Below are 25,180 nucleotides of genomic sequence, written 5' to 3' on the forward strand. Positions count from 1 at the left end.
GCTCCCAGGGCGGCAGGCGCAGTCTGAGCAGCTGAGGCGGGCTCGGGGAAGAGGTTCGAGACCTCACAAGCTGTACGGCGCGAGTCTCCGAGCAGCCCCCGAGAGTTCGAGTTCGTTCCACCGGCCTCCGGCGCGCCTCTGTCCCTTACGAGTGTCGAGGCTGTTTCGGGAGCGGCGGCTGCACTAAGCGCTGGGCGGGGAAGCGGGACGGTCTCAAGATGGCGGCTCCCACAATTGTGGTGTGAGCGCCGGCGGGGCTGGGACAACCGCGGTGCTTGTGGCTCCTTTCCACCCGCCCCGGAAGCCGGCCAGTGCAGGGGACTTGGGGGGTGTGGGAACCGGGCCGGGGCTCCGCCATTTCCGGCGGGGGAGGGCTACGACTGAGGAAGGGAGGAGAGAGAGGCGGCTCAAGATGGCGGCTCCCAGGGCCTCCCGCCCGAGCTTGTAAGCGGGAGCGCCCGGGCGAGTAGTCAGGGCGGCGGGACTTGGCGGCCTCCAGCTTCTCGGGGCTAGGCGCTCGAAAGTTTCGGGAGGCTCTTGAAGAGACGGGGTGAGCTAGAAGCAGGGGAAGAGCCAAAGGGAAGGAGGGTAGTTAAGATGGCGGCCTCCATGGAGCCGTCCACCGCTGTGTGAGGAGCGCTTCTCCGTGAGAGCTACCTTAGACTGAAGGGGGTGTGTGTGAGAGCAGTTGGGGGGCTCCTTTCCCGCCTGGTGACTTTTTTCCACCGCGGCCTTTCCCGCAACTATGGCTTCGGCCGTGTCGCCCGCCAACTCGCCAGCGGTGCTCCTGCAGCCTCGCTGGAAGCGAGTGGTGGGCTGGTCGGGTCCAGTGCCCCGGCCCCGCCACGGCCACCGCGCCGTGGCCATCAAGGAACTCATCGTGGTGTTTGGCGGCGGCAACGAGGGGATAGTGGACGAACTGCACGTGTACAACACGGGTGAGTGCAAAGCCCGCTGGGTCCTGGGATCTTTCCCTCCCTCCATCTCCTCCCTCTCCCTCTCCCTCTCCTTCCCTCCCTCCCTCCCTCTCCTCCTCCTCCTCTTCCCCCACCCTCCTCCCCTCCCTCCTCTCCCCCTCCCTCCCCTCCTTTCTCTTCCCCTCCCCTCCTGCCTTCTCTCCCTCCTCCCTTTCCTCCCTCTCCCTCTGCACCGATCTGCTCTCTCCTCTGTTCTGCGACCCTTTGCTCAGCCCGGCTTCCCTGCCCCCCCCCGTCTCCCCGTACCCCCCCCGCTCTCGCCCCCCTCCCGCTCCCCTGCATTTGAGGGGCGCTTTTCATTATCAGAAATTCTCTAGTCCGCTTGGTGAGGGGGCGGGGGCGTTGCCGGCGTTGACTTGAGACCCACACCGTTACCCGCCGGGCGGGCTGGCGGATGCGTCCCTTTGGCGCAGGGAGTCCCACCCCTTTCCTCCCTCCTGCGCCTGCTCGGCTCTTCTTCATCTTTGATGCTTATTCGGGAGAAATGACAGCTTCTAGATTACGGATTAGGGGCAGAGTTGAGCAGCCTAATCCCGACTGGGTAGGGGGCGGGGAGGGATTGTGTGCCCGGCTGGGGAGCCCTGGGGACTGGAAGATAGGGCGGCATTGCTGGCTCCCCCCTTCGCCATTTACTTCTGTACTATTCTTCTTTTCGGGTTGCTTCTTTTCTTCATCTGGGGGCTCCAGTGTAGGAGCTGCATTCCAGGGATCCGTAGTGCGCTAGGTGGGCCCTTAGCTCTTCTGCTTCTGGGCTTGACGTTATCCTCTCCATTTTCATTTCTCCCTCAAACCCGAGGCGTTGTTGATTGGGAGGAGTGGGATTGTCGGACACGGAAAGACCTAGCGTCCTTGCTAGGTCTGGGACTGGGCCGCATATTCCCCTCTTCCTGCGGCCACTGGCCTGTAGTGGCCTCTTGGCCTGGTTTGCGCACCATGTTGCTGCCTGTTGTAGGCACGTTGGCCCACCGCACCTTGCCTCGCTTGGAAGGAGGGCTAGGCACTCTCCCTGAGGCCACTGGGCTTGCAGGCCGTCTTTCTGAGGAGAGCCTGACAGACCAAGACACCCTGAGGGGAAAGCACAGGATGGCTGGCGCGCGTGCACGCACACCCACACGCCTGTCAGCGGTCTTTTAGGAAGTTCCCCTCTGCAGCAGGGGGATGCGTTCGGGTTGGTGGTGGCCAGGAGCTGTTTTCCAGCTCTTCCTCCTGACATGACACCTAGCACAGTCCACTTGCTCCAGATCCATTCTTTCCCACGGCTCTGGCAATACCAGGTTCTCGAACCCGAGCACCTCCTCCCAGCTTTGAGGTTGCTCTGGCGTGGGGACCTGGCGCCCAAGGGAGAAGGTGGTTAGCATGGTGAGAACTGGGTGCTCCTTCTCCCTCCCCTGAGGCAGAGAGGGCAGCTCTCTGTGCTCCCGGTAGGTTGTTGCCCCTACCAAGTTGACTTTCAGAGGCTGGTGGGGTGCTGGTGACCCTTTGCATTCCGGGACTCAGCACCTGTTGCCTCCAGCAAGGCTGTGCTGCTTGGTGGTGCTCCATGCCAGCTCAGACAGCTGCTGTGGCAGCAGTTAGCTCGGTAAGGTAAGGCCGAGGGGCAGGGCTGTTTTTAGAGAGGCCACTGCCCTGAGCAGAACCTTCTAAACTCCTTGGACTGACTTTATTCTCATAAGGCCTGGAGCAGCCTCCTTAACAGGGAAATACAATTTTAGAAAGTAGGGCAGGGGCCTAATTACCATCCGCTCTAAAGTCCACTGCTTCCAGGGGCTTGTGCATATTCATTAGTTTATTAAAATGAATTGGCCACTTTGGCATTAATTCGTTCCCCATCTGCTAGGGCATGTCATGTACTAGAGGGTAGGCAGCTTCCAAAGGGCTGCGGCCCTGGATTCCTTCAGGTTAGCAGTTTGGAAACTGCGCTAATCAACTCCTTAGGCGACTTCTCAGGAGAGCCGCTAGCTGACCCAGCTCCCCGTTCCTCGCCAGGTGTTTACCCGTTATTTGAACGGAGCAGGAATTTGGCCTGTGTTTGGTGTCTGCTCCTGGTTCTGGTAGTGGAAGGTTTTTGAGTTCTTGGGAGACACCGGGCTCAGTGTTGCCCCTCTTCCCCCTGTGGTGGCACAGATGCACGTGCCCGTCAGCCCGAGCTGTTGCCTTGACAGATGCCCTTCTGCTTACCGTTACTGTTTCCAGGCGGGTCAGAGCACGTATTCCTTAGGCCTCTTCTACTTTGCTTTCTGTGGGATGAAAGACCTTTTGGAGAGAGAGCTGATCTGCCTGGAAACATTCCCTGTTGCTAAGATTAAGGGCTCCAGGGGGCGCTTTCGGGTGTATGTGAGCACTTTGCTGCCTTGGTTAGCTCAGCGATCTGGGGGTGACACTTGAAGTGTGTGTGCTTCCTCTTTCGCGACAGCTATCACAGCGGCTGGGGGACACTTGTTTGGCCTTTGGGAGGTCTTAGGGTAGCTACTGTGCTTGGCCTTAGGGAATTTTATTTCATCGTAGCCAAGTGGATTACCGAGAGGACCTGGTACTGACAGTGGGGTGCGCCCTGGCAAGGGGAGGGTGTGGCTGGCCACCGAACCAGTTGCCCAAGGCTGGTCTACCTCAGTGGTCCTCTAACATCTGGTGACTGTGACAGCTGCAAGGAGCCTTGGAAAACATGTAGTATAACTTCCTTGTTTTTGCACATGAGGAAATCGGGGTCCCAGAGGGGAAGTGACAGGTCTAGGGTCACCCTACCAGCTGGCGGTAGGGTCACGCGGAAACGCTTGGGGTACAGATCTTCATGAAGACCGTTGGGCTGTCTCTTCCTTCAGTTAACAGGCACAGGCCACCACCTTGGCAGTACCTCCCTGTGCCTCTGTCCCTGTAACTAATTGGCCGCTAAGTTAGGTTTGTGTCAAATCTGTTTGCCCTCTATTCCGAGACCTCCTCTCTTCTCACTTGGCTCTTGCAGTCACTTCCTGATTGGCCCTGTTAGTTTCATTTGTCAGGAAATCCTGTTCACCCTTCAAGGCCTGGCTCCAAATTCACCTTTTCTGAGAAGCCCCCCCTGCCAGATGCCCTGTTCTGTGCTCCCAAGGTTTGGGTGTGGTGCAGAGAGACCTCTCCCAGGCTGCTGTTCCCCTTGCAAGTGGAGGGCATGGCAGCCTTCCTACTAGGTTGGGAGTTCGAGGATGGGAGTGGTCTTCTCTGTCCCTCCCCACGTTTGGCATTGCGTCTGCCACACAGGAAGCGCCCCGGCATGACAGAGCGAGCAAAACGGGCACCTGTGGACTGTCTCCCCAACTGGGTGGTACGGTCTCTAGGGGGTGATGCGTAGAGGTTGACAGGAGCTACTACAGATGGGTTTTGGCGAGTGTGGAAAGGGGTGCGGCAGCTGATAAAACCCAGAAACTGTGGTTTCAGGCTTGCTGAGGAAAGAAAGGGTGGAGTCATGTTTCTGGTCATCCCATGAAGGGTCCTGCATGCAGGTGGCCTCGTCTCCTCAAACCCCCCCCCCCCCCCCAGCTGAGAGCACTGACAAGCCAGACTGAATGGAGAATGCGGGATCCAGAGGGGGTTACGAGATGCCCTGCTCGATGAGCTAGAGATAATATGATTACGGGACAGCTGAGCAGCAGGTGTGTTTGAGACGGCGGCTGTGCCATCTCGCGGGCAGAACCGGGCGTGTGGCTTCACACCAGAAACAGTGCTCGCTGACAAGACTGTTCTTGACATTGGCGTGGAGGGTCCCGGCCCTGAGTGTTCTAGAGCATCAGCTCCTCTTAAATGAGCTGGCGATTGTGAGCTCTTGGGACGTCGCAGGTCACTTCCAAGCTGGCCAGCTGGATCAGTGATTAGAGCGTGATGGAAAGCTGTGGGTTGATCCTGTTTGCCATGTGGCTTTGTCCCAGCCCTGAATACTGGGCCCCTAATGGCCCCAGAGCTCTGTGCAGCAGCTGTGAGGGTGCTCAGGTGAGTGAGGGCGGCCGATGGGTCTGGGTACATGGGGCCCTTGGGTGGGCACATAGTGATGACTTTGAAGTTGGTGACAAGGCTCTTGTCTGTCTATTTTGCTCTATGACCTCAGGTAAGTCACTTGCCCTCCTGGCCCTGTTCCTTTATCAACCGCGGGGTCTTGGCTGAGGTGGTCTCCAAGGCTTCTTTCAGCTGTTATCTTGGTAACTTGGGTGGAACCCCACCTCTTCCGATGTGTGCATGGGGGTCTGCCTCGGCGGCTCCACCATTGTTGCTTTTCACATGCAGTAGGGGTGACAGCAAGGTGGGGGGGGGGACTGGGGCCTGGGCGCATGCGTGTGCCACAGGCACTACAGCGCTGCACCCCCACCAGGAGAATGGCAGGCGGAGGGTGGGGGCGGCTTGCTCCTGGGTATCCTGGAGTCCTGGTGACTCCACTGAACCGTGGAGGAGGGATGGGGGTGCTGCGGAGGAGGATCAACAGCCTGTTCCAAACTGACTTGGAGATTTTGGGTAGCGGTGAGTGTAGGGGCACTTCTACCCCAGGAAAGGCTGTCAGAGTCTCAGGAGGTACAGTGTGCTTTTAGATGAGGGCAGGAGGCCCAAGTGTACATGGGGATTTGGGGTGGTGACATAGGACTTGTCACCTAGCATGCAGGAGAGAGCTGCTAGAGACCCGGTACGTGCCTATAGAGAAAGGCTGAGAAGCAGATGAGCAGCTGGGGGCTCTCAGGGCCCTCTCCATGGGAGGATCCTAACCCCCATTTGGACGCAAGGGCTGCTCCTTTCATGCTCGGGTCCCTTGCGCACCCCCCCAGGCACCTCAGTCTCAAGTCACTCTCATTTGACCACAGCCTGTTTAGGGACGTAGGATCAAATGTGTGTCAGGCACCCAGTTTTTGGAGAGAATGTGGTTTGTTGTTTAGGGACGGTTCTTTAAATAATTAACATGTAATGAAAAGGACCCCTCAAAAGAGGAGGATGTGTACTCTGACTTTTCTGGGAGGCCCTGGCTTGGCAGGTGTACAGGGAGCTGAAACCAGGACACAAGCCTGGAGTGGAGGGGAAGAGTGGGGTGATGGGTGGGGCAAGGGAGGACTTCTCATTCACCTTCTTCGGTGGTGGCCTCTCCACTCCACCCCCATTTAGAGATGATGGATTTGGGGGAAGCTTCCACAGCCAGCAGAAGCTGTAAGGCTGCCATAGAAGCTAATGCTGCTGCCACCACTTCTGGCTTTCAAGAATATTCTAGATCAGTATGGGTGTGGCACGAGGGGAGGGGTGGCTGGTTGTGGACCATCACCTAGGAGACGCCAGCAGAGATTGATTCTTGCCGCTGCCCCCCCACCCTCAGCCAGCAGGCTGGGCTGCTGTGATTGGTCTCCCTCACCTGCTCCCCCCCCTCCTGCCACTAGCACCTGCAGGGAGGGAGGGCCCTGGCTGGCCACAGTCACTCTTTGAGCCACTTAGAGGTGTAGCCCTGCGCTCCCATAAAGAGGTTCACACAGCCACTGAAGGGTGTTTTGGGTATTAGACATTTCTTTCCAATATGGGTCCTACTGAGCAGTGCGGAAAGGAAGTCAGTGGCCACATTCCCAGAAGCTAATAAATTATCTTGGTTAGTGACTTCCTGCTTATTAAGACAGGCTTGATGAGAAACGGGTGATTGCAGGCTGTTTTGAGGTGGCCTCTGAGGTCAGGGGGCTTAGAACTCTAGGTGGCTTGGAGGGAGGGCCAGCCCCTTCTTTCTCAGACTATGTTTGGCAGGCTGCTGGATTCGGGGAGTAAGAGGAGTGGGGACTCTGGTTCTTAGGAGTTCCTGAAGTGTTCTGACTTCTGCTTCCTTTCGTTCCCCAGCAACTAACCAGTGGTTCATCCCAGCCGTGAGAGGGGACATCCCCCCTGGGTGTGCAGCCTATGGCTTCGTGTGTGACGGGACCCGCCTGCTAGTGTTTGGTGGGATGGTGGAGTATGGGAAATACAGCAACGACCTCTATGAGCTCCAGGTAACGGCCCACACTGTGTTCTCAGTGTTTGAGGGGGAGGTGAGGCTGCCCTGAACACCCCACCCTCAGGAGAGGGGGCGACCCTGCGCTGCCCAGGACCTTCCTATTCCATTCGGGTGCCTACCTCCTCCTGCCTGGTTTCTCCCTCTAGGACAAATGGCCCAGGCCCCAATGGGGGCCAGTTCATCCCTGATACAATCCAAATCTTGATTTTACAGGCAAGCCGGTGGGAATGGAAGAGACTCAAAGCCAAGACGCCCAAAAATGGGCCCCCTCCATGTCCTCGGCTTGGGCACAGCTTCTCCCTTGTGGGCAACAAATGCTACCTGTTTGGGGGTCTGGCCAACGATAGTGAGGACCCCAAGAACAACATTCCAAGGTGAGGCTTTGTCCTCTTCATGTGGAATCATGGGGGTGGGTGTTCTTAGCTACGTGCCAACCAACCCCACCGTGCCAAGTCCCTTTCTTCTGAGAAATGAGAGGGTGACAGTAGGTGCCCCATAAGGAGCTTTCTGTCTCAGAGGTCTCTAACGCAGAGGAGGTGGCATGGCAGGAGGGCTGGGCCAAGAGGTAGAAACTCATCTTGCCTTTGGCTGACCCCTGCTCCTCAGACCAAGTTAGAGCTGGTGCTTTCCTTCCTAGCTTTTGCTGCCTGCAGACTTAGCGATGATATTTTCCAAGGCCGGTGGCCGAGTGCCTTTCTGAAGTCTGAAGGTAGTCCGAAACCAGCACCCCTCTTTACCCCAGGAGGCCTTAGCATAACGCCCGTTTTGTGTGCGAGGCAGCCCTGCACACCCCATCCCACTGCTCCTCTTGGACTCCCACTCATCCTTGGGAGCTTCTGGCAGCCCCTTCTTAGGACCAAGGGTAGAAGAACTTGCAGTCCATGTGGACCTAGCCCCTCTTTATCTCCTGCGGACTCTGCTGTTCACCCCTAGAAGCTGGTGAGGCCTCTGGTGCAGGCAGTCAGGGCTTGCCATAACTGACTTTTCTTCTCCAGGTACCTGAATGACTTATATATCCTGGAATTGCGGCCAGGCTCCGGAGTCGTAGCCTGGGACATCCCCATCACTTACGGCGTCCTGCCTCCACCCCGGGAGTCACATACGGCTGTGGTCTATACTGAGAAAGACAATAAGAAGTCCAAGCTGGTGATCTACGGAGGGATGAGTGGCTGCAGGCTGGGGGACCTCTGGACCCTGGATATTGGTAAGACATGGGTGCACCTGTCCCAGGAGCCTTGGAGCACAGCTAGTCTATGGGGTGGTGGGCGTAGGGTGGGTTTGTGCGGAGATGGAGTGAGCATACCACTTAGCTGCTCCTCCTCTTCGTGGCAGAGTAGGAGCGGGACCCTGTTTGCGGCTGTCATCTTTGCCTTGAGCTTGTGGCATTGCTTTTCAGAAAGAGTAAGGCTTCATTGACGGAGTTGGTGACTATCTTAGAGGAGGATAAGGGAGGAGATAAAGCTCTCTCTAGGGTGGTATTGGCTGGGTGAGGTAGCGTTCGTCTCTCTCCATTCGTCAGAGGTCAGACTAACGGGAATGACACACCTTGGTCTCTCACAGTTAGACCGGATGTTGAGAGACCATGAGACCTGCAGGGGCTACTTGGGATCGTAACCAGAGTGGGTGTCAGGAGTGGTTGAGAGAAGTTCAGGTTTTTGGCCTGAAGGAAAGCTGAGGGGACGAGATGGCTGATGACACATCTCTATAGGGTTACGTCGTCCTGTAGGTCAGTGTTGGCACTCAAACCATTTACCGTGAGATTCCTAGCAGCACGGCGCTTCCCAGAACTCGGTCTTAGACAGTGGAGGTGGAATGGGGGTGAACGCATTTTATGGAGAGTAGGGCGTATGAAGTGCGGTGCCTTTTGAGGATGTGCTTTCCGCTCCTACCCCAATCCCTGAGAGCAACACTGGCTCATAGCAGGTGCTCAGTAAGTGTTGGAAGAGATGCAGTTGCCAGGATAGTGAACCGAGCTTGGGAAATGCTGGAACCTGGTCACTAGAGGGCCTCTTGTGCGCTGTAGGGAGGCCAGGCATGGAATTCTTGAACTGGGTGGGCACCCACCTTCCAGAGCCTTCCCTGCATCTGGGGACCATCTTCTGGGGTGGAGGGCCTGGTTCTGACCTAGTGTAGCTAATCCTCCCTTCTCCATTGCTCTGCAGAGACCCTGACGTGGAATAAACCCAGTCTCAGTGGGGTGGCACCTCTTCCTCGAAGTCTTCACTCAGCCACGACCATAGGAAACAAGTGAGTAGCTGGCCATGGCTCCTCTCTTCCCAGCCCACCCCCGCTCCAAAAGGGCTCTCAGTGTTCGTTCCTGCAATTCCTAAGGCCCGAGGAGGCCTCTTCCTGGCTGGGCTAGCATTCCGCAGCCCCGTCTTTACATTACGACCCTGGGAGACCAAGACAGACTCAGGGTAGAGGGGCGCAGACTGTTCTAGATACTCTCCACGAGCAGGTGGGTGTCTTTGTCAACACCAAGGTCCCAAAGCACATATGAGAATGATGGGGACTGAGGTGAGCTTTAGGTGAGCTAAGGAACGGTGCCACATGGTGGAGGTGACACAGTTCTTGTGAGGGCTGAGCCACCTAGGAGAGGGCTGCATCGAGACCTTTCATGCGTCCTGGGGGACTCTCCTGGGGAGAGCTGGAGGACCAAGCGTGTTTAGAACTTTCTGGATGGAAGAGGTGGCCTCTAGCTTGGCACCTCCTCTACAACCCTCTCCTACTCTTCCCTCCCTCGTCCCAGAATGTACGTGTTTGGTGGCTGGGTGCCTCTCGTCATGGATGACGTCAAAGTGGCCACACACGAGAAGGAGTGGAAGTGTACCAACACACTGGCTTGTCTCAACCTGGGTATGGCCTCCTCGGGCTTGGAGTGGCCTGCGGAGGGCTGCGGGAGGCTGGCCCTCCTCAGTCCCGAGAGCTGTGTGGGGTGTGCAGGGAGTGAAGCTGCTTCTAAGGCCTGTGCCTCTAGAATCCACGAGCAGTAGCCACTGGTCAGAGCACTCTGAGGATGCTCCTCGCTTTCATTTTTTGAATAGGCTCTTTCCCTACACATGGTCCGGCATCTGAAAGCACGAAAGCTTAACTGTGCAGAGCCTCCCTCCTGCCTCCCATTCTGCAGAGACAGCCACATTGGTGGCTTCTCGTCCACCCGGCAGGGACTTTTCTACATATACAAGCACCGTCTATAGGTTCCCCTATAAACAAACCCACACCACGGCAGCCTGCTCTCCGCGGCGCTGCGCCTGGCCTTTTCCGTTTACTCTGTCTTGGAGACCATCCCATCCCATCCCCGCACGGCGAGCGGCCTCATTCTTTTGAATTGCTATCAAGGTGTTGAAACTTGCACAGACGCTACTCCGTGAGTATTCTTGCACCATTCTCGCCTACGTGCAAGTGCATTTGAAGGGCAAAAACCTAGAGGTAGAATCACTGTCGAAGGCTGTTGCCCAGCCATCGTGTGCAGAGCTTGTGCCCACGTAGATGTCCCTGGCAGTGCGGGCCCGGCAACCGTCAGACTGCACTTCAGTGAGTCGGATAGGTGATCGACTCTCCCCCCGCCCCCCGGGCCAGCCCCCGCCCCCCGCCCCCTGCTCACCTTGAGCCCCGGCTGCAACAGGCTCGGGAATCAATGCCAGGCGCCTTACGGTTTAAGTGCATTTCTCTTATTTTGAGTGAGGGTATGTATCTCTCTCTAGATCCTTCTGTCGCCTGTTCTGTAACTCGCGTTCCTCTTTGCCCATCTCTTTCTAGAGGCTCTTGTGTTGTTTGATGTGCAAGAAGTGAAACCTTTGGCTGTGCGTTTCAAATAGTTTTCCCAGTTTGTAGTTTGTGGTTTATAATTTTATCTTTTATGGTCTTTTTGCCATACTGAGTTATTTTTCGTTCGTTTGTTTGTTTTTAATTTAGTAATCTTTGATGACTTCCTGTTTTTAATTCCCCATCCCTGACAGCGAAAGGCCAAAGGGCCACTGGGGGTTATGGGTTCCTCTGCCCCCTTGCTGACCTCCCCCCTCCTGCCCTCCCCAGATACCATGGCCTGGGAGACCATCCTGATGGACACGCTGGAGGACAATATTCCCCGGGCCCGAGCTGGCCACTGTGCCGTAGCCATCAATACCCGCCTATACATATGGAGTGGGCGCGACGGCTACCGAAAGGCCTGGAACAACCAGGTCTGCTGCAAGGATCTCTGGTACCTGGAAACAGGTAAGGCAGCTGGATCGGGGTCATAGGCCGCCCCAGCACAGCTGCGCCACAGGTAGGGGTCTTATGCTGAGGCCCCTTCTCACCAGCTGTGCTCTATTGCAGAAAAGCCACCGCCCCCCGCCCGGGTACAGCTGGTGCGAGCCAACACCAACTCCCTGGAGGTGAGCTGGGGGGCAGTGGCGACAGCCGACAGTTACCTTCTGCAGCTCCAGAAATATGACATTCCTGCCACGGCTGCTACTGCCACCTCCCCCACACCCAATCCAGTCCCGTCTGTGCCTGCCAACCCTCCCAAGAGCCCTGCCCCAGCAGCAGCCGCACCTGCTGTGCAGCCGCTGACCCAAGTAGGCATCACGCTCCTGCCCCAGGCTGCCACCGCGCCCCCGACCACCACCACCATCCAGGTCTTGCCGACAGTGCCTGGCAGCTCGATTTCCGTGCCCGCTGCAGCCAGGACTCAAGGTGAGCTGGGGGCCTGGCAGTTTACCTGAGGGTAGGGGCTAGCCCACCAGGAGTTGGTGTCCCTGAGTGAGGGCTGCTCGAGACAGCACACCTGGCGGTCGTTAGCACCAGGGCTGGGAGAAAGGTCAGTTGTGCCTACGGACACACTCACTGAGGGTGTCTGGAAGGAGCAGACATGAAGCACGAGCAGGCACTTCACGTTTGCACGCTGAACCGGGCAGAGGCCTGGGACTCTGCTGATGTGGCCGCTTACTTACCTTACCAGGTGTCCCTGCTGTTCTCAAAGTCACCGGTCCTCAGGCTACAACAGGAACCCCATTGGTCACCATGCGACCTGCCAGCCAGGCTGGGAAAGCCCCCGTCACCGTGACCTCCCTTCCTGCAGGCGTGCGAATGGTTGTGCCAACGCAGAGCGCCCAGGGGACGGTGAGGATCCATTGAGTAGGGTGGGACTTCTTGGTGATCCGTGGTGCCGACTGGGCTTAGACTTTACCCAGCCCCAGCACCGTGCAGCCTGGGCTTTTCTTGGCTGCAAAGCACTGATGAGGCAACCCGTTGTTACCGAGTTAATACAAGTTTGTAAGCTGTTGCCTGAGAAAGACTTCCCTGTTGTCTGAATCTATTCCGATGAAGGCGTCTTAAAACGTGAACTTTCTTGTTAGGAAGCCTGAGGGGAGAATCTAGCCAGGTAGGGTTTGACCCAGGCTCAGGAGGAGAGCGCTGTATCTGACTCCGTGGTCTTTAGAAAAGATCTAGAGTTTCTGGCAGACTCTGGCTGCTGGGTTGCCGCACCTGGTCAGTGCAGGAGGCCAGGTTGGGGCCAAGAGATGCTGCTGAGATGAATGCTAAGCTGGCAGGGCTGAGCTGCTTGATGGGGTTCCCTGCTATGGGGACTTCAGCAGAACCCACCACTGCTGCTCTCTGTGGGCTCACACTCCCCGTGCCCACCACAGGTGATTGGCAGCAGCCCACAGATGAGTGGCATGGCTGCGCTGGCAGCTGCAGCTGCCGCCACCCAGAAGATCCCTCCTTCCTCAGCACCCACTGTGCTGAGCGTCCCGGCGGGCACCACCATCGTCAAGACCGTGGCTGTGACACCTGGCACCACGACCCTCCCGGCTACTGTAAAGGTGGCCTCCTCACCAGTCATGGTGAGCATTACTTGGGCCTGCTTCTGAGCCAGCAGCCTTGGGGTGAGGGCCTCCTGGGCACTAATAAGACAGGGCTCACTCCTTTCGGGCTTTGGACCAACCTGCAGGGCTGTTGGCCCACATGGCTGCTTGCCGTGGGCTGCGGCGTCAGTGGTTACTTTTGGGGGTGTGCTGGCCTTAGGCTAGATGTGCGGTCCGTATCCTCCCTTGCTTTACTAAAGAAAAGGCAAAGCAAATTGAGCCGTTGTTCAGGTGGCTTGGTGGGGGCAGGTAGGAGAACAGGCAGGTGGGAGCTGTCGGCCTGCCGGGACTTTCTGGGTGGAGGCTCGGCCTCTCTGTCCCGCTCATCAGCTCTTCTCTGCCCCTTCAAGGTGAGCAACCCAGCCACTCGAATGCTGAAGACTGCAGCCGCCCAGGTGGGGACATCCGTCTCCTCTGCTGCCAACACATCCACTCGCCCCATCATCACAGTCCACAAATCAGGGACTGTGACTGTGGCCCAGCAAGCCCAGGTGGTGACCACGGTGGTGGGTGGAGTCACCAAGACCATCACCCTGGTGAAGAGCCCCATCTCTGTCCCAGGAGGCAGCGCTCTGGTGAGTGACAGGTTCCACTCTGCTGCATGTGACAGCTACCAGGTCGTGGCACTGCCCTGGGCCTATGCCAGGAGAGCCCGAACCCAAGCCATACTGTTGATTGGTTTCCAGATCACTCCTTGCTCCATCCTTTCCCTTTTAGATTTCCAACCTTGGCAAAGTGATGTCAGTGGTTCAGACCAAACCAGTTCAAACGTCAGCGGTCACAGGCCAGGCATCTACGGGCCCGGTGACTCAGATCATCCAGGTGAGCTCGTGGGCCCCGGGCTGCAAGAGGGGCTTGTATCCCTGCCTAGAGCAGGTCTCTCAAGCACGTGTGGCACAGAGTCCCATGGCTTGGTCCCGTCACTCATGGTCTCCAAACATTCCCTGAGTGCTCAGGCCACCAGTAGAGAGGAGGCACAACAGACTTTGTGCCAGACTTTCCATGTTGGCAGTGATGCCAGTTCCCCTTGCCTTCTACCTGTTTGACTCTTGCAGACCAAAGGGCCCCTGCCAGCCGGGACCATCCTGAAGCTAGTGACCTCAGCAGATGGCAAGCCCACCACCATCATCACCACCACGCAGGCCAGTGGGGCTGGGACAAAGCCCACCATTCTGGGCATCAGCAGCGTGTCCCCAAGCACCACCAAACCTGGCACGACCACCATCATCAAGACCATCCCCATGTCAGCCATCATCACACAGGCTGGCGCCACAGGTAGGGGCCTCCCCTGATGACAGAGGGTGTTGGGAGGCTGACGCTGGACAGGCGAGTGGATGCTGGATGCTGGGTTAGGGCGTGCTTTTGGTTTGGTTCTGCGTTTCCTCTCTTCCTCTCTCTGCCTTTTTTTTTTTTTTTTTTTTAAGATTTTATGTATTTATTCATGAGAGAGACAAGGCAGAGGGAGAAGCAGGTTCCATGTAGAGAGCCTGATAAGGGACTTGATCCTGGGACTCCATGGATCACACCCTGGGCCGAAGGCAGGCGTTAAACCACTGAGCCACCCAGGGATCCCCCTCTCTTTGCCTTTTATTTCACCTTTGTAGGGAGGCAGCAGGGGTGCGGCTGTAATTGGTACTTGGTTTGAATCAAGGGGTGGTAGAAGGAACTACTTTCGAGAGGGCTCAAGGGAAATGGGGAATGGGCACTGACGTGGAGAGGAGCCCCAGAAGCCAAGCTGTCCCTCTCGCCCAGGTGTGACCAGCAGTCCTGGCATCAAGTCCCCCATCACCATTATCACCACCAAGGTGATGACTTCTGGAACTGGAGCACCTGCCAAAATCATCACAGCTGTCCCCAAAATCGCCACTGGCCATGGGCAGCAAGGAGTGACTCAGGTGAGGCATGCCTGCCTCTCCCCTCACCCCAGTGTCCAGTCCAGGACCCCAGCAGGCCACATGTGTCCTCCTGAGGGGCCCGGGGGTGGGGGTGGCACGGGGTCTGGGCAACGTTGGAGTGACATGGGGGTGCTTTCCTCTGGCATTCCAGGTGGTGCTAAAGGGGGCCCCTGGACAGCCAGGCACCATCCTCCGCACCGTGCCCATGGGGGGTGTCCGCCTGGTCACCCCTGTCACTGTCTCTGCCGTCAAGCCAGCTGTCACCACGTTGGTTGTGAAGGGCACCACAGGTGTGTAGCCTAGATTTCTGGGCCCGCCTCCCCACGGGAGAGGTGCCTTCTCCCAGCCTTCTGTTCCCATGGAGTGTGTTCCAGAGCCCCCAGTGCCCTGGCCCCACCAGGTGAAAAGTTGCGGGCAGGGGTAAGGCCCCAGCTGAGGGCCTAACCCTCCCCGTGGCCCCTCCCCTTCCAGGTGTCACAACCCTCGGTACAGTGACAGGCACCGTTTCCACCAGCCTGGCCGGAGCTGGGGGCCACAGTACCAGCGCCTCCCTGGCCACACCCATCACCACCTTGGGTACCATTGCCACCCTCTCAAGCCAAGTGATCAACCCCACTGCCATCACAGTTTCGGCCGCGCAGACCACACTGACGGCGGCCGGTGGGCTGACCACCCCCACCATCACCATGCAGGTAGGGTGCCTGCGTGCGTGAGCGTGCGGATGAGCCCCAGCCCGAGGCTGTCCCTCTTTTCCTCCCCTGTGTGGCTCCTTTTCCTTCCCTGTTGCGCCACTGCGATTCTTAGTCACCATCCGATAGTCTGTTGCGGTGAGACATCAGGTCTCAGGCGGTTACAGGTTTTGAACACTGGCCAAGTGTTTTTTCTTACGGCGTAGAGGATGCAATCGATAGTTCATCTTCGTGCGTGTATAGCGTTTTTCTCTCTTTTGTGCATCTTAAGCTGAACTGGTGGATGGCAAAAGTGGCTGTTGCTGGCCTTTGTGTGGTGCAGGGTGGGTGGGGCTCCCTCCCTCCCTCCCTCCCTCCCTCCCTCCCTCCCTCCCTCCCTGGCCAGGCACTAGCCTCAGCCTCTGCCTCTGACTTGACCCCACAGCCCCTTCCCAGTCCTCATGGCCTTGGAGGTGAAGCCATGCCTCTTCCCTGGTCTCTGAGCTGGGCGACAGGGCGAGCAGGTCCTGCATGTACTAGGGCTGTGGCTTTAGGAGCCAGCACGGGTGACATGATAGGATGGTGGGAAGGCCAGACACATGACAAGCTGCAGAGGTGTACAGGTAACTCTTCTCTTCTGTCTCCTGCCCTAGCCTGTCTCTCAGCCTACACAGGTGACTCTCATCACGGCGCCCAGTGGCGTTGAGGCCCAGCCCGTGCATGACCTCCCCGTGTCCATTCTGGCCTCACCTACTACAGAGCAGCCCACGGCCACAGTCACCATTGCCGATTCAGGCCAGGGGGAGGTGCAGCCAGGCACCGTGACGCTGGTGTGCTCCAACCCGCCCTGCGAGACCCACGAGACGGGCACCACCAACACGGCCACCACCACCGTTGTGGCTAATCTCGGGGGGCAACCCCAGCCCACCCAAGTGCAGTTCGTCTGTGACAGACAGGAGGCAGCCGCTTCTCTCGTGACCTCAACGGTCGGGCCACAGAACGGCAGCGTGGTTCGCGTCTGCTCCAACCCGCCGTGCGAGACCCATGAGACGGGCACCACGCACACGGCCACCACCGCCACGTCCAACATGGCCGGCCAGCACAGCTGCTCCAACCCGCCGTGCGAGACCCACGAGACGGGCACCACCAGCACCGCCACCACCGCTATGTCCAGCATCGGCACCAACCCACAGCCAGACGCCCGGCGTGCCTACGTGGCTGGCAGCACTCCCGCTGTGGTCCGGATTGGCGTGGCCCCTGGGGCGTCAGAGGGAGCCCAGGGTTTTGTCAAGCCCTTGTGCCAAACCCGCCAGACCAGTGTGACCAGCACCACAATGACTGTGATGGCCACGGGAGCCCCATGCTCAGCTGGCCCACTCCTTGGGCCAGGTCTGGCCGTGGAGTCTGGTGGCCGCGGCACCACTTTTGTGCAGCTGGCTCCCGTGAGCGGCCAGGTCAGACCCAGCGTTCCTGGTGGCAAGGACACCCCCGTGGCCAGCCTGAGTCAGCTGGTGTCCGTGGGGCGCCAACTGGAGGCCCATCACACCCACACAACCAACACCCCCACCACAGTCCGCTCCACCATGGGTTCCGGGGAGCCCAGCGAGGCCCGGGGGACCCCCATGCCCGCGTATGAGAGCTCACCTGGTCCTGCTGTGACTGTGACAGCCCTGGAGGCGCTGCTGTGCCCCTCGGCCACCGTCACCCAAGTCTGCTCCAACCCACCCTGCGAGACCCACGAGACGGGCACCACCAACACCGCCACTACCTCGAACGCAGGCAGCACCCAGCGGGTCTGCTCCAACCCACCCTGCGAGACCCATGAGACAGGCACCACCCATACACCCACCACCGCCACGTCCAGTGGGGGTGCGGGCCAGCCCGAGGGTGGGCAGCAGCCCCCTGCCGGCCGCCCCTGTGAAACACACCAGACCACTTCCACCGGTACCACCATGTCAGTCAGTGTGGGTGCCCTGCTCCCCGATACCGTCCCCTCCCACAGGACCCTAGAGTCGGGCTTGGAAGTAGCGGCACCACCCACCATCACCCCCCAGGCTGGTGCTTCGTTGCTGGCTCCTTTCCCGACACAGAGGGTCTGCTCCAACCCCCCTTGTGAGACGCACGAGACGGGCACCACGCACACAGCCACCACAGTCACCTCCAACATGAGCTCAAACCAAGGTGAGTGAAGACTGGCTTGGCGTTGGTTGTCTCCCAGAGCCCAGGGCTCAAAGGCTGAGGGAGGTGACCAGGATCCACCTAGGTAGAGGCCAGTAGTCAGATTTCTTGGGGCTCGGTGTTCCAGCACAGATCCAGGCAACCGAGTACCTGGAGGCTCTGGGGCTCCTGCTGGCCTAGTACTCGTCACCCTCCCATTTGCCTCCTTTCCCTACAGATCCCCCACCAGCGGCCAGTGACCAGGGAGAGGTGGAGAGCACCCAGGGTGACAGCGTGAACATCACCAGCTCCAGTGCCGTTACAACGACCGTGTCCTCCACACTGACGCGGGCTGTGACCACTGTGACACAGTCCACACCGGTCCCAGGTCCCTCGGTGCCGGTAAGAGCCCCAGGATCCCCTGTGCCACCTCCCTGCCACCCACTGCTTTCGGCCTGTGCTGTTCCCGAATTGGACACCAGGTGTCGCTCTTGCACCAGGCACGGGCTGCTCCTGGGCCTTCTTCCTGACCATAAAAGGGCAGCCTGCGGCGCACGCGCTCCCTGGGCCAGGAGGCGGGGGTCTCCCAGGCCCCAGCGTCTCTGAGACGCTTTGATTTCCGTGGCTGTTTCCCATCGCTTGTCGTTTGGCTGTAACCTGTACGAGTGACGCGGCGGGAGCTGGAGTGCCCTTTTGGCTAGACCAGGAAGCCTCTCTGAGGATGGGCGAAAATCGGCCAGCAGGTCCCAAGGGTCTCCCTTGCTGCGCCCCTCGCTTCTCTTGTCACCTGCTGCCCCTTCCCATCGAATGGGGTTACGCTGGCCCACGGAGAGTGCAAATCCAGGTCTCCAGGGAAAGATGAAGGCTGCCTGGTTCTGGCCGCCCTCTCCTCCCCTCTGACGGGGGCTTCTCTCCCTTTCTAGAAGATCTCATCAATGACTGAGGCTACCCCAGGGGCTCTGACCACCGAAGTCCCCATCCCGGCCACGATAACAGTGACCATAGCCAACACAGAAACTTCTGACATGCCCTTCTCTGCTGTTGACATCCTGCAGCCCCCAGAGGAACTCCAGGCCTCGCCAGGGCCTCGCCAGCAGCTGCCGCCACGGCAACTCCTGCAGCCTGCCTCCACACCCCTGATGGGGGAGTCCGCCGAGGTCCTGTCAGCTTCCCAGACCCCTGAGCTCCAAGCCGCCGTGGATCTGAGCAGTACAGGGGACCCGTCTTCGGGCCAGGAGCCCACCAGCTCAGCTGTGGTGGCCACCGTGGTGGTCCAGCCGCCCCCGCCCACACAGTCCGAAGTAGACCAGTTGTCCCTTCCTCAAGAGCTGATGGCTGAGGCCCAGGCGGGCACCACCACCCTCATGGTGACGGGCCTCACCCCTGAGGAGCTGGCGGTGACTGCCGCCGCTGAAGCGGCTGCCCAGGCCGCAGCCACAGAGGAGGCCCAGGCCCTGGCCATCCAGGCGGTGCTCCAGGCTGCACAACAGGCCGTCATGGGTAGGTGCTGGTCGGGGTGGGGGTGGGGTGGGGGCATGGAAGAGCTAACCACAGCATCTTCAGTCTGGGCCAGATGGGAGCCCCAAGGGGAAGATGGGTCCCTCAGGAGGAGCAAGGACTTGGGGTTCTGGAGCCTCTTGCTGACCGCCCTGGCTGGGTGGCTACAGTGATGGGCAGCCCCAGAAGAGGAGGCTCGCTCCCTGCCAGAGTGGCAGGAGTTGGATATGAACAGGAGGATGGGCCCAGCGAGTGGGTTGGGCTTGGCACCCAAGAAGTAGGCAGAGCGCCTCAGTCCAGGGAGGGCCAGGAGGTGGGGCCCACGGCCATCACAGCTGCCCCCAGGGACTCGAGGCTAGGAGGGGAGTGGAGCGGTGGCAGGAAGTGGGGCTGGGCCATGCCGTGTGGCACACCTCTTGAGTAGCACTCCTTGCCCCCCGCTCTCCCCACTGGAGCAGGCACCGGGGAGCCCATGGACACGTCCGAGGCAGCAGCAGCTGTGACGCAGGCGGAGCTGGGCCACCTGTCGGCTGAGGGCCAGGAGGGCCAGGCCACCACCATTCCCATCGTACTGACACAGCAGGAACTGGCGGCCCTGGTGCAGCAGCAGCAGCAGCTGCAGGAGGCGCAGGCCCAACAGCAGCACCACCACCTCCCCACTGAGGCTCTGGCGCCCGCTGACAGCCTCAACGACCCGACCATCGAGAGCAACTGCCTCAATGAGCTGGCCGCGGCTGTCCCCAGCACTGTGGCCCTGCTGCCCTCCACGGGCACCGAGAGTAAGCAGGGGTGGGGGCTGGCCTAGTGCGCCCTTCCCGGGGAGAGAAGGTCTGCGGGCGGGCGGCTGGGCCTTCCCCGCAGAGATGACAAGTGTGGTCCGGCCCCATAGAAGGGCTCCCCCGCAGAAGCCAGGTGTCCAGGGTGGCTCCCGCTGACGTTTTCCTTCCTCACAGGCCTGGCCCCCTCCAACACCTTTGTGGCCCCCCAGCCCGTCGTGGTAGCAAGCCCCGCAAAGCTGCAGGCTGCGGCCACCCTGACCGAGGTGGCCAACGGCATTGAGTCTCTGGGCGTGGTGAGTGTGCTATGATGAGGTTTCAGGGGGTGCTGCCTCTGGGCCCCAAAGGCTGAGGGTTTGATCTTTCCTTCCCACCTTCCAGAAGCCAGACCTACCGCCCCCGCCCAGCAAAGCCCCCGTGAAGAAGGAGAATCAGTGGTTTGATGTGGGGGTCATTAAGGGTACCAACGTAATGGTGACACACTATTTCCTGCCACCAGATGATGCTGTTCCTTCAGACGTAAGTTTTCCTGGGAGCTGATGCCCTGGGGGCGGGGGGGGGGGGTCGTGGCTGTGAGGCAGGTATTGGGACTTGTGGGAACTTCTAAAGTTCCCCAGGACCGTCTTCCAGTTTGAGGCCAGCCCGACGACAGCCACGTGGAGAGCGTGCTCCATATGCTTCCTTTGCCTGTGTCCCTTTCCCCAGGATGACTCGGGCACCGTCCCCGACTACAACCAGCTAAAGAAGCAGGAGCTGCAGCCGGGCACAGCCTATAAGTTCCGTGTTGCCGGGATCAATGCCTGTGGCCGAGGGCCCTTCAGCGAGATCTCGGCCTTTAAGACGTGTCTGCCTGGTTTCCCAGGGGCCCCCTGTGCCATTAAAATCAGCAAAGTGAGTGTGCTGTGGGATGACCGTGTGCCCAGCCGGAGTAGAGCAGGCCTAGGCTGAGTCCGTGCGCTGGGAGTGCCCGTCTGAGGTGCAGCTTCTGGCCGTCCCCCTCCCCGTCTCGGACACTAGTCCGAGCTGCTAGTGTTCAGTGAGGGTCTGTCACCTGCCATGTTGCACGTGTTTTTTTATGCAATCCTTCATCATCTTGAAGAGGTCTGGGATCTCATGAGGAAACTGAGGCGCCAGGAGACTAAGTGCCAAGTCGCATGGTCGGTGGCAGAGCAGGTGAAGGAAGGCTATGCTTTCAGTCCCTGTTCATTGTATTTCGCCGTTCCGTCAGGCCGCCTTCTGGGTCAGGGCAGGCGAGGCCATGTCCTCAGAGCTCCGTACGTCTGCTGTGAAATAGCTCTGTTGTGTCAGGAAGGGGGGTGAGGTATGAGCAGTCGGTTCTGGAAGCTGTGAAGCGTTCTCGCTCCTGTTCCTGGACAAGCAGAGTGAGATAGTCACAAAGGCCACAGGCAGCATGGCTTGACCTCTGGCCCCTTGGTTCTAGAGTCCGGATGGTGCTCACCTCACCTGGGAGCCGCCGTCTGTGACCTCCGGCAAGATCATCGAGTACTCGGTGTACCTGGCCATCCAGAGCTCGCAGGCGGGTGGCGAGCCCAAGAGTTCCACCCCGGCCCAGCTGGCCTTCATGCGGGTGTACTGTGGGCCCAGCCCCTCCTGCCTGGTGCAATCCTCCAGCCTCTCCAATGCTCACATCGACTACACCACCAAGCCCGCCATCATCTTCCGCATCGCCGCCCGCAACGAGAAGGGCTATGGCCCGGCTACTCAAGTGAGGTGGTTGCAAGGTGGGTGTCATTCGTCTGGCTCCTTGGGCGTCACGACATAGGGTGGGGTGCCCGGACTTGGAGCTTTACCGTTGCAGGAGTTAAGGGAGATAGCCTGAGGTGGGTGCTCCATGGTGGAGGAGCCTGGCGGGGGGCACCTTGCCTCATCCGTGGGTTCAGGGAAAGTTTTCCAGGGATGTTTGAGGCGAGATGAGGGATTGCAAGAACTTGAAGGGAAGGAGGTACAGGGTGAGGCCCAAGTCCAGGGGGCAGGGTGTGGAACGGACATCGTGGCATGCCCCGTCGGGCTTTGTGCCAGTTCCCATGACGCTGACTGGGGAGAACAGTGAAGGCCTCTGACCTGGGCCCAGGACGACCGCAGGAGGTGGCACATGCAGGTGGCACACATCAGTCTCCACGTGCCTGCCGGTGACGGCGGGGCCAAGAGGCTTCTCTAGGGTGCAGGCAGGGTGGCCACATCATGTCTGCTCTCGTCCTCTTGGCTGGTGGACTGCTGTGTGGCCGAAGTCGTCCTGCCTGCCCACCTCGCTGACCTGCCCATGGCTCCACTTTCCTTGCAGAAACCAGTAAAGACAGCTCTGGCGCCAAGCCAGCCAGCAAGCGGCCCATGTCCTCTCCGGAAATGTAAGCAGGAAACCCCTTTCGGGAGCCTTCTGAGGCTGGGGGTAGACAGCTCCTGGGAAGAAGCAGCATCGGAGGGGGCTGCTAACGGGGTGTGAGGTACCGGCCCGGGGGAGGCCCACGCGAGGCCCACCTGTGCTTTCCCCGCGTTGTCAAGATCCACGCTGATCCTTCCTTTTTCTTCTCTTCTCCCAAGGAAATCCGCTCCAAAGAAATCTAAGGCAGATGGTCAGTGAGAGGCAGCTCCCCTGCACCTGGATTCTTCGCCAGACCCCCCCTTCTGCTTCAAGAACGCCACCTGCCAGGGCCCACCCATCCTACCCACCCGGCGCTCACACTTCACCCTCAGGAGCCACTGGCCGCCACTCATTCTCTCTCTCTCTCTGTTTTTAAAATACTCTCAAGAAAGCACATCTTACCATTGCTGTGGGAGGAAGCAGAACGCCGATCTGGAAGAGCAGTGAGCAAGTGAGACAACAGTGTGCCCTCCTCCTCTCTTCTCCCTACCAGTGCCGTCCACTGGGAGCCGAGCGAGCCCGGAACTCCGAGGCCCTTGAGGGAGCTAGACAGACACTTCAGATGAAGCAGACACGACGCAGAGAACGGGAAGCACGCGCCTCCAGTACCCGCACGCCTCTTGCAGTTTGTCACCTTGGTTCCGAGGGGGCAGCCAAGGGTGGGAGGGGCTGCAGCATGGAAGCAGAAGAGAGGCGCCCCTGGCCCCCCTCCCCTGCCTCTGCTCCGAGAACGTTGGCGGGGCGCCCGCGCACTAGATGTCCACCTGGTTCCGTTTTACTTTGTTACCTTTACATATCCCACCACCTCTTGGCCCCGGGCTTCAGCTTTGTGCAACCCCGCCTCGGCGGCCTTCGTACTCCGACCCGATTCCCCTTCCTTCTTTCCCCATTAGAGAGCTAGAAAATGAGAAGAAAAAGAAAGAAAGGGGGAAGAATGAGCCCACGGTGGCCTGAGCAGCGTTCCGTGCAAATCTCCTGACTCCCAGCGGGGTGCAGAGCAGCCCCCGCCGAGCCTGGCTTTGGCCCCTGGGTCGGGGCCAGGGGCCACACCACCAACTGCTGCATTTGTTGTATTTTTTTTAAGTTGGAATTGATGAAGTTAACATTTTTATTGTAATTTTAGCCTTAGCGTGTGGGGTTTTGTCCCTTTTTTTTGTTGTTGTTGTTGTTAGCTGTGTACAGAATGTGTATCTTTTTTTTTCCTCCCCCCTTGCCCCTCCCCCCCTAACTTTTACTTTTTTCTCCTTGGCTAAGCCTTGGCAGGGACCTTTCTGGAAGAAAAGCTGGGGGCAGCCGGGACAGGAGAGGCGTGGGATCTTCCCTGCGGGCCTGGCATTTGCTGCCTGGCCCAGTCTCCTCTTGATGGCCCCTGCCATCCGCCCCTTCGCTTGTCCCTGGGCTTCTGGGACAAAGGAGGGGTGAGCTGTCAAACCTCACTCCCCATGGGTGATTGCTCTTTACCTGTAAGATTGAACTTGAGTCTGTTGGAGCCTAAAGTCAGGTTTTTAAGGAGCTGGTCCTGGGTCCACGTGCTCTCAACACCCCCGCCCCCAGGGTCCCTCCTTGGCCAATTGGCTTATAGTATCGCCACCCTCAACTGCTGCTTCCTGCAGCCACCCACTTCAGGCAGCCTTGTGTCAAAAGGGGTGGGGCGAGGGGATGGAGGGGAACTGGGTTTCGGAGAGCAGATATGTGTGGTGTCATTCCTGATGGACCCTGGGGAAGACGCGGCCCCTGGGAAAGACACGGACCCTGGAGAAGCGGGCTAGTAGCACCAGTCACCAGTTCTGTGAATTTGCAGGGCTGTGCCCATGTTCCCAGGACCAAACCTGGGAGGCTCGGGCTCTGCTTAGCGTGGCTCCTGAGTCAGCTTTTTGCCCCACGCCCAAGCTTTAGGAGCTGAGCAAGGCTTGCCAGCAGGTTGTGCAAAAGGAATTCAAGCGAGCAGCCAATCTTTCCAGATCCCCCATCTCTGCCCTGGAGATGCAGCTGCAGTGAGGGGCCCGGCCTCCGCAGACCCCTGCCACTGGCCCACAGCTCCTGGGGCCTCTGGTCTGTTGTACTATAGTATACTTCGCTGTGGAAAATGTCACGTTTAGTCAGTCACCTTGGAGCCCACTCGCCTGGTCCCGTTGTTTCCCTGCCCTTCTCTTGAGCGCCCTTTGATTTCTCTCGTTTCTGAGAACAGTACATCCGTTCATCTATTGTAGAGTAACCCCCGTGACTCAATATTACCATAGTGCGATGTCGTTTTGTGCTATTTTGAACAATTAAAAGACTTTTTTTGAAATAACTACCTACTCTTTGACTGTGTCTAGGGCTCCCGGGGAGGAGGCTAGAGGTGTGACACAGCCGTCCACCCCCGTGGCTCACCGACACCCCCCCGCCCAGGAGCTTCTTGCTCCGAAGGGCAGTGAGCAGGGTTCCCGATTGCCTCCCAAGCTTCAAGGCTCCAGTGAGGTCAAGGGACTCTGGCCAGCTGCTGCCCATTCCTTGCCTAGAGACTGGATCACCTTCCCTCCTGCACCCAGAGGACGGAGGACTGGGATAAAGGACTGGCAGGTCACTAGCCACCAGCCACCCTGGACAAGTGGGGAGGGCTGACCTGGGCTCTTTCCACTGAGAGCTCAGGTCCCCTGGAGCGTCTGTTCCGTAGGATAGACCTGGATCGCCTACGGGGTGGCTCTTGGGTCTGAGGCTTATTAGCAGGCTCTGTAGGACCGAATACCATGCACACACGAGTCAGGCCCCCAAAAGAGAAGGAGCAGAACTTTCAACTGTTGGCGGCGGCATCATTGATGCGGGTGGTACAGCCAGGGTGAAACGGATGGGCTTAGTGCCTAGCGCCACCTGGTCGGGAGGAGCAGCGCTCTAGCCTGGCACTCTGGCACTCGTGCTAGGGACCCAAGGGCCTTGTTACCCTCTCATCCAGTCGCTCCATCTCCACTCTTTGGGTGCGTGTACCCATGCAGTGCCAGCGCACGGCCACCTCTCGGAAAGCCTCTGA

At 59.1% G+C, this 25,180-nt stretch overlaps 1 protein-coding gene across 6 annotated transcripts; it reads left to right on the plus strand.

Annotated features, from left to right (window-relative positions):
- Positions 1-246: 246 nt before the first annotated feature.
- Positions 247-24,466, plus strand: HCFC1 (host cell factor C1). Of its 6 annotated transcripts, none has more exons than XM_072816926.1 (26): positions 247-938; positions 6,798-6,946; positions 7,165-7,325; positions 7,947-8,155; positions 9,114-9,198; positions 9,701-9,807; positions 10,987-11,166; positions 11,269-11,628; positions 11,894-12,054; positions 12,582-12,779; positions 13,151-13,375; positions 13,518-13,622; positions 13,856-14,075; positions 14,553-14,695; positions 14,847-14,985; positions 15,167-15,387; positions 16,017-17,544; positions 17,759-17,922; positions 18,444-19,020; positions 19,473-19,796; positions 19,971-20,089; positions 20,175-20,312; positions 20,499-20,684; positions 21,235-21,535; positions 22,096-22,159; positions 22,353-24,466. In XM_072816926.1, exons 1-26 carry the CDS (start codon positions 746-748, stop codon positions 22,390-22,392), a joined length of 6,297 nt encoding a protein of 2,098 aa, XP_072673027.1. In that variant the 5' UTR covers positions 247-745; the 3' UTR covers positions 22,393-24,466. The 6 variants fall into 6 exon arrangements, with proteins under 6 accessions (XP_072673027.1, XP_072673028.1, XP_072673029.1 ...); XM_072816927.1 differs by having other exon boundaries at positions 19,476-19,796; XM_072816928.1 differs by having other exon boundaries at positions 18,447-19,020.
- Positions 24,467-25,180: the final 714 nt, after the last annotated feature.

The sequence above is a fragment of the Canis lupus genome, chromosome X (genome assembly GCF_048164855.1).
Source record: "Canis lupus baileyi chromosome X, mCanLup2.hap1, whole genome shotgun sequence".
Taxonomy (NCBI): Eukaryota; Metazoa; Chordata; class Mammalia; order Carnivora; family Canidae; genus Canis; species Canis lupus.

Coding starts and splice junctions, on each gene's coding strand:
- HCFC1 (XM_072816926.1), top strand. CDS start 746: ATGGCTTCGGCCGTGTCGCCCGCCAACTCGCCAGCGGTGCTCCTGCAG. Junction 14,986..15,166: donor GGTTGTGAAGGGCACCACAG/GTGTGTAGCCTA, acceptor CTCCCCTTCCAG/GTGTCACAACCCTCGGTACA. Junction 20,313..20,498: donor ATGATGCTGTTCCTTCAGAC/GTAAGTTTTCCT, acceptor CCCTTTCCCCAG/GATGACTCGGGCACCGTCCC.